Consider the following 8486-nt stretch of genomic DNA (forward strand, 5'->3'; position numbering starts at 1 on the left):
TCCGCGCGCTCCTCCTCCTCCGTCCGCGGGAACCCGGCCCGGACGGCGAGGAGAGCTTGGCCCATGTGGCTCGCAGGGGTGCGCGGCATGGCGGCGGAGAAAGGGGAGGGAGAGGATGGTGTTGCGGCTCGTGTGAGACCGCCGCCGTCTTTATAGCCGGCGGCCTGGCGGGAAACTTGGCGCTCGCGCGCGCCAACGGCGTTTTGGTGCGCGCGGGAACTTTCCCGCGCGTTCCACCGCCCACCATGGCTGTCCCGTCGAGGCCTACCATGGCGCAGCGCCGCGCAAGGAAGACGAACCACGTGGCGTCTCTTTGGGTCGCCGCGTTGGGCGCCGCGTGCGACCCAAACGGACACGCGGACGCGGGCCGCTGTCCGCGTATTCGCGCGGTGACCCAAACGGCCCAAAACGGACGGCCCAGCGCGTCCGTTTGGGTCGCGCGGTTGGAGATACCCTAAAGAGATAAGGTTTCCCTCGTGGGCCCCACGCACGGCTGCCTGGCAAGTGGATGGACGCGTGGCGGGCGGAGAAGCCGGAGGCAGCGAGAGCCCGCGAGCCTCCGGAGGAAACAAAGCGTTTTCCATTATTTTAGTTCTGTTAGACCATTTAGACGCAAAGTTCCGGTCAATCCAACCATAAGGCTGAGGAGGAGAGCACCCATTCTTCTACACAGCTTCCAGTCTACCACATCCACACGCAAAAAATCTACTGACCGAGCGCCGAGCCAGTAACCATGGAGGGTGCTCCCGTGAGTGTGGCGACAGGGGCTTTGAAACCGGTGGTGGAGAAGCTGTTCGCTCTTCTTGGTGATGAGTACACGCGGTTCAAGGGTGTGCGGGACCAGATCAGGTTCCTCACCAGCGAGCTCACCACCATGCACGCCTTCCTCCTGAAGATGTCGGAGGAGGAGGAGGCGGGTCATGATCCGCTAGACAAGGCGTGGATGAAGGAGGTTCGGGAGCTGTCATACGACATGGAGGACTCCATCGATGACTTCATGACGAGTGTCGATGACAAAGATGCTAAGCCAGATGGCTTCATCAACAAGATCAAGCACTCGTTAGGGAAGTTGGGGAAGATGAAGACTAGCCGCAGGATTAGCAAAGAGATGGAAGAACTAAGTAAGCAAATCAGTGAGGTGCGCGAGAGGAATTCAAGTTACAGGACAGGACGTGTCATAGCCAAGATGAGCAATCTTACTGTCGACCCTAGAGCACTTGTTATCTTTAAGCATGCCTCCGAACTAGTTGGAATTGATGAACCCAAGGCTGAGATAATTAAAATGTTGACCGAAGATGAACCATGTGGGTCAGCGCCACAACATCCGAAGGTGGTCGCCATCGTTGGATTTGGAGGAATAGGCAAAACAACCCTCGCGAAACAAGTGCAACAAGAGCTCGAGGCGCAATTCCAGTGCAGTTCTTTCATATCCGTGTCCCGGACTCCAGATATGATGAAAATTCTGAGAACTATTCTTAGTGAAGTCAGCAAGCAAGACTATGTTTATACTAAAGCAGGGAGCATCCAACATCTGATCAGCAAGGTCCATGATTTCCTAATAGGCAAAGACCCCTCCCCAACCCTAACCGTCGCCGCCGCTGCCGGTAGCGCCGCCGGGGCAAAGACCCTCGGGGCGTGGCGGCGGCGGGGGCCTTTCCTCGCCGTCGTGGGGGACGGCGGACGGGCTCTCCCCTCCTCAACGCATACGGCGGCGGCCAGCGCGGATGGTGATGGGCGGCGGCGGCTCTTGCGCTGCGGTCCCCCCTCCCCTCCCGAAGGCTTCCACCCGCAGCACACCGGTTGGGGCTGGTGGTGGGCGGCGGCCAGGCCCTCGGTCTGCGCCATGCCCTCCCCCCGCCTCTCATCGGTGCGAGGAGGCGATCTCGGGCTTCTTCCGCGACACGAGGGCGCCCGGGGCAGCAGCCTTGGGTTCGACGGAGGAGGTGGCCCTCTTCTTCGCCGGAGAGGGTCGGCTTGCGGTTGGTGGTGGTGGATCTTTGATCTATCACCGCGATCCGGCAGCGAGATGGAGGTGCATGGAAGCCGGCGATGGTGTCGCCGGTGGAGGGTTGGTTCCGCCGGCCCGGGATGGTCGCCGACGTGGGGGTCCGACCTGAATAAAGGCGGCGGTCCTAGAGCCTCTCTTGCGTGAAGAGGAGGACCTACCGGAGGCCTGGACTCGTGATCTGGCCGGGGGTTGAGTTCCGGAAGGCTCTGCCAGCGAATGTAACAGTGCTTTGCCTGGAGTTTGCTGGATCAGAGGTATTCGATCGTGCACACCCATGCTTTTATTCCGACCGATTGGTTCTGGAGGGAGCGGCGCGAAGCTTTTTTTCTGTGTTGACATCAAGTGACTATGAATCCATGATGAAAGTCGGAAGAAGAGAATTTCATGAAGGCCGGAGGGGAGGACTAGCTAAGGGAGGTTAAAGTCTCCGCGCTGTTGAGGGACTTGCTTGGTGTTCCGGGCTTCACAGCAGCGGTATGAAAGTGGGGGCGACAACACATGTGAAGTGCAGAGTCCTACCTTTCAGGGTGAAAACCCAAGGTCTGGCCTTAATTGGTTGTGCCTGGCAATGACCTTGGTGTAGGCATTGTTTTGAGAGCGGGGATTATCTTCAGGGTGAAAACCTAAGATCTTTGATCGGGCGACGACGGTGTTTGAGCACTGTTCCCTTCTTCGAGGCGTCGTTTTTGGAGAGTCTGTAATTCAGGTGTTGTCTTGGCGGTGGATGTATTGTTGTTGCTAGGCCCGAGATACTGTAGCGGGACTTTTGTTTTTTAGTTTTCTTTTCTTGTTTTTGGCTGTGTGCATCCGTAGTGCCATTAGGGCGGTGCGTTGTTGCAGAGGCTGGGTGTAATTGGTATCTTCTTGATATTAATATATTCCCTTTATCGAAAAATAGGCAAAAGGTAATCTCTCCATTTGTTTTAACCAACGATCTTCAAGTCTATTAAGAAATTATTAAGATATATAACGAATATATCAGAATACTAGTAATTTTCTATGAAATAATGTTCAACTCCTTTGGATATAGTAAGGCAGAGTCGCATGTGGTAATGCATGTAGCTTTGCTGTTTTCATCTTGAATCGGCGTTTCGATGTGTCTCTAAAATAATGATTTGCTGCTCATGCATTTTGTCCAGATAAGATTGGTACTTGTGGCTATTGTATCGTCTCTTGTTTACGGTACCGATTATATTTAGGCTATCACTCGCCAGAGTTAGGTCCGTGTGTAGGATTATTTCTAGTGGTCAAGACATTTGTTTCAACTTTGAACGGTTGATTTTCCCTCTGATTTCCGTAATGTACCATACAAACAGATGTGCATGAAATGCAGCCCTTTTTCTATTTTCTTTGTTGTATTCGCTTTACACTTTACAGTAAGCCCCCCACCCTAATATCACTAGCTCATAAATCTTGTGCAGATACTTTGTTGTAATTGATGATATATGGAGCGTGGAAGCATGGGAAATCATTCATTATGCATTCCCTAAGATGAGTGGAGGCAGCATAATAATCACCACCTCCCGTAATAATGATGTTGCTCAATCTTGTAGCGCATCATTCACTGGATGTGTCTATAATATAAGACCTCTTGCTATGGTGCACTCAAGAAAATTGTTCCATAGAAGACTATTCAAATATGAAGAAGATTTCCCTTCACACCTCAAAGATGTCTCAGATGAAATATTGAGAAAGTGTGCTGGATTACCTTTGGCAATCATTGCAATATCTGGTTTACTGGCTAACAAAGAAAATACAGAACATGAATGGGATCAAGTGAAAGTTTCAATAGGTTGTGGACTTGAAAGAAATCCTAGTGTTGAAGGAATGATGAAGATAATATCACTTAGTTACTTTGATCTTCCCGCTCATCTCAAAACTTGTTTACTGTACTTGAGTATATTTCCTGAAGATGCTATTATTCAGAAGAAGAGCCTGATCTTGAGATGGATTGCTGAAGGATTCATTTATAATGAAGGCAGATATACACTGTATGAGTTGGGAAAGAAGTTTTTCAATGAGCTTGTCAACCGAAGTCTAATTCAACCTATGAAGATGGTGAATGGTGTGGTCAAGAGTTGTCGAGTTCATGACATCATCCTTGATTTCATTATACCAAGGTCAATTGAAGAGAACTTTGTTAGTGATTCCAATACAACTGAAACAGAAAGTAAAGTTCGTCGGCTTTCTCTCCAAGGAGACAAGGAAGGGAATTCATTTGTGCCAGACAACTTAGTCTTGTATCATATCCGATCACTTCATGTGTTTGGGCATTCAGGGGATATCACTTCTCTGAATCGATTCACACATTTGCGTGTTCTGAACTTTGAAGATTGTCATCACTTAGAAAACCATTATGTTGAAGATATAGGGAGGCTATTGCAGTTGAGATACTTAAACCTCAGCGGGACACAGGTTAGTGAGCTCCCTCGGCGAATTGGCACTCTATTGTGCTTAGAGATGCTGGACCTAAGACGCACCGCCGTAGGTGAATTACCAGCCTCCATTGTCAATCTCAAAAAAATGGCGCATCTATATGTTGATTTTGGTGTTATATTTCCTAATGGAATTGCAAAGATGGAAGCCCTAGAGAGGTGTATAAATGTCCATATCTCCCGGCAATCAACAAAATTCCTGCAAGAACTTGGCCAGCTAAAGAATTTGAAAAATGTGCGCCTTAATTTTGAAGGTGTTTGTGGCACGGGAGATGAAAGTAGAGTTACAGAGGTGGACGTGAAAGCTATTGTGTCTTCTCTACAGAACCTTCGTACTCTTCAAATAAAACATGATGGCAACTTCTTGATGGAAGCTCTGTTTCAAGCTACGCCAGGCCTCCAAAAACTTATTGTTTCGGGTTCAACTATCACGAGAGTTCCAGATTCAGTGGGCTCCCTCGTCAGGCTCAGGTTATTACGTCTTTGGATGGATCGAGTCGGGGAGGAAGACCTCTGTATTCTTGGTGGATTACCTGCTTTGCTCAATCTAGTGCTATTCATTCGGAAGCGTAAAGATGTCGATGAAACCAGAGTCATAGTTAGTGGTGCACACAGATTTTCGTGCTTAAGGGAATTTGGGTATGACATAAGAGACGACGAGATGGATCTTATGTTTGCAGCAGGATCCATGCCGAAGGTAGAAAGATTTATAACTAATTTCGATGTAGTTAAAACTGAGTCATTCACCGGCGGCGATTTCGATTTCGGAATTGAAAACCTCACCTGCCTCACTACAATCTATTGTGGAGCATATGGCGGTACCATCAAGACAAATGACGCCGCAAAGGATGCTATGGAGAAGAAAGTGAGAGCACACCCCAACCACCCTAGTCTGACATTTGCTTATTGGTAAGAGTGCATCGGTGGTGAGCAGGTACTAATTTCTCGCTGAACACGGCCACATTATATAATTTCCAAACTATGTTCCTCTGTAACGTTGCCTGACATGATTAGGATCTATGTATCTTCAGTTCGGGGGCACTACGCACTACAAAGTGCGGCCGGGAGGCACAGAAGACGAGCGTGGACCGCAGAAGAAAAAGCTGCAGCGCACACTAGGATCGGCATCTGAGCAATGACCTTGTTGGCGTAGCCATGCTAGCGGAGGAGAGCGTCGACCTTGGCGGTAGCGGTGATGCGGACGGAGCCAGATGACTTGAACGTGGGCTGGTGGCGGTAGGGAGGACGCTACGAGGTTTCGCAGACTTCATTCAAGCATGTCCGGAAAGCTTCTGGATTACTATGGTTCAAAAGCTAGCAGAGCACGCACATCGTTATTTCCATCCGGTACATACACTATATTTAAACAGGTTTAATTGTTGTAAGGTCGTTCAGTGCTCGAGTTCATATGGATCTTATTGTAAGATTTAAGCTTATTCCGTATTGTCACCTGTAATTAAGTTTTAGAGTTCAGTTGTTAGGTTTCAAAGATGTGGACTTTGCCTGAAGTTTTTCAATTGACTGTAGCATCTGCATTGTAGGAAAGTAATTTTTTTCAACCTGTCTACATAGTCCTGGTCAAGAAACTAAGAAGTTCCGTACGAACTTTATTATGAGCAACACTGTGCATATTGGGTGTTCGTATCATATTCATAGTCTTTAGCTTCCAACAGGATTGCAGGCGTTTGAATTATGATGTCAATTGTTTAAGTTCAGTTTCTTTCTGTTTATTTGTATTTGCAGAGGTTTAACGGTAATCTTAACCTCTGTCCCCGTGACCATCATGTTGATAAACAAGTTGTCAGGTAGCATCAGTAATCGTTCCTAGGAGCACCGAACTCAGCTCCTGTGCTTTACTAATAGGTGGATGCCATAATAGTAGCTCCAAAGATAGGTACCTCCGATGATGTATTTTCTCCATAGTTTTAGCTGATTGATCTCGGTCATGTTGAGGCTGTGCGCCGCACGCGGCGTTCGGACGTCTTCCAATCTCACATATGACTATATGAGATTGGTTTGACAGGTGTGGACACTACTTTCGGACAGTTTCAGACAAATGAAACGATGAGAGGGAGGAAATAATGGAGAGTAACATAGAGTAGTAATATGGTGTATATTACTATCATATGTTACTACCTTCATAGTAAATACTGCCTTCGTCCGTTAATAGATGTCCGATGGTTCATTTAAATTTAGATGTATCTATGCACTAAAGTGTGTCTAGATACATTTGAATTTAGACAAAATTTTGACATTAAAAGATGGACAGAGGTACTACCTCCATACCGGATTAATGGGCAATTACGCACTTCGAGAAACAAGTTTGACTACTAATTTGGTCAATAAAATATAAGATATATATCACAAAAATTATATTATTGAAAACATTTTTTGAATACGAATCCAACGGTATAATTTTTATGGCATATATCTTATATTTTGTTGACCAAATTTATAGTTAAATTTGTTTCTCGAAATGCGTAATTGCCCATTAATCCGGTATGGAGGTAGTAGTAGTTATTTATATGTGGTATCATGCATGTTATATTTATTAGATTGTAAAGTCATATTGTCACCACCCACTCTTTTATTTATTTATTATCATGTCATGTCATCAAAATGTCTTGGGGTGAGTAGTCCATGGCTAGCCATAGTGGTAAGTATCATGTAGTAATATCATACATATGATATGTATGTATGATAATATCTCTATAGTGGATAGTATCATTAAGTTGGAGCGGTGCTATACGTACGATCTTTTCCGTACGATTCTTGTACGATAGCACGGAAACTGACTCCATTCCGTATGCGTTTAGACGCCGGCAACGTCGGGACACAGCTGCAAGCGCACGGAAGGGCAGCAGAGAGTGGCACGCCGGGGCGAAAGCAAGCCGGCGACGAGTTTCTGCCGGTGGTCTATGTTGCAGGGATATGTCCCATAAGTGCCGTATCGGTGCAGGATACTGCACCAAAACGGGGATACACCAAAAAACGTGTGGGATACGTGCCTGACCTGTTGCATGTACCACTGAAGCCACAGCCCACATCAAGGCCTCATGCTGCTGTACATACAACGAGTTGGAACTAGAAAAGGCAGCTATCTCCTTCAGATCACCACGAATGGAAAAAGATTAGGCTATTTAATTAACATTATTTTTCTCATACTCTATAATATTGGTTACTGATCCTGATTTCTAATGAAATTATGCATATAGTAGCCGTATCCCCGTAAGTCTATTTTCAGAAAATGCCGTTTCACCGTATCGCCGTATTCGTATCCCCGTATCCGTATCCCCGTACCATGTAACATAGCCGGTGGTCGGCGCAGGATCAGCCTGGAACGACCTACCGCACGAGCGTCTAGCTCAGGGACAAGTAGCTAGAACAGATCGAAGGAGGCCGCAGCTCCATGGTCGCCACAAGAAGCTGGGTGAGGCGAGGGAGACGGCCGGGGTTTAGCGTTGGCTGAGATTGTCGGAAGTGGAGGAGATGAATTCTGCTCGCCCAGCTGCATTTGGTTGCAGTGAAGAAAAAAAAGGAAAATGGCCATCGTAATTTCGTCGTACTGAGTTTGTCGTGTGTGGAGCATTTCCGATTAAGTAGTATCATAGTCATACTATATTTATTGCTATTTAGAATCTCAATGTAAATTTGTGCACAAGATTTGTTTGGCATTAGCTTTTCTCGTGATATGCGCTATGATACGGTATCCACCTATGTTACGTACTCTAATCTCCTCTCTCCTCCTTAATTAGCTGTCAATCAGTATTTTGTGCGACTAATGTGCATGATACTAGCTAAGATACTAGCACTATGACTGGCCTAATCAGTTAGATCTTGTTGCAAATATATGGCGATCATCTTATTCAGGGCGGATTTGTCAATTTGTCACCCTTTTTCTTTGCAATTTGATTATTTGTCACACCTTGTGTCACTGGCTTTTGATGAAAAATGTGGCAAGTCATCAGATATCCCTCTTATTCAGTGAGTAGCTGTGTCAACCAAACACACCCAAATGCGATAAACGATGCAGTCACACACAG

The 8486-nt window shown here is 46.8% G+C and overlaps 1 protein-coding gene across 1 annotated transcript; it reads left to right on the forward strand.

The window, feature by feature from the left end:
• Positions 1-733: 733 nt before the first annotated feature.
• LOC124648481 (disease resistance protein PIK6-NP-like) lies at positions 734-5623 on the forward strand. Its single transcript, XM_047188241.1, has 4 exons — positions 734-1543; positions 2234-2262; positions 3430-5377; positions 5475-5623. The coding sequence occupies exons 1-3, from the start codon at positions 734-736 to the stop codon at positions 5354-5356; spliced, it is 2766 nt and encodes a 921-aa protein (XP_047044197.1). The 3' UTR covers positions 5357-5377; positions 5475-5623.
• The last annotated feature ends 2863 nt before the right edge of the window (positions 5624-8486 follow it).

Source organism: Lolium rigidum, chromosome 4, assembly GCF_022539505.1.
Source record: "Lolium rigidum isolate FL_2022 chromosome 4, APGP_CSIRO_Lrig_0.1, whole genome shotgun sequence".
NCBI classification, from domain to species: domain Eukaryota; kingdom Viridiplantae; phylum Streptophyta; class Magnoliopsida; order Poales; family Poaceae; genus Lolium; species Lolium rigidum.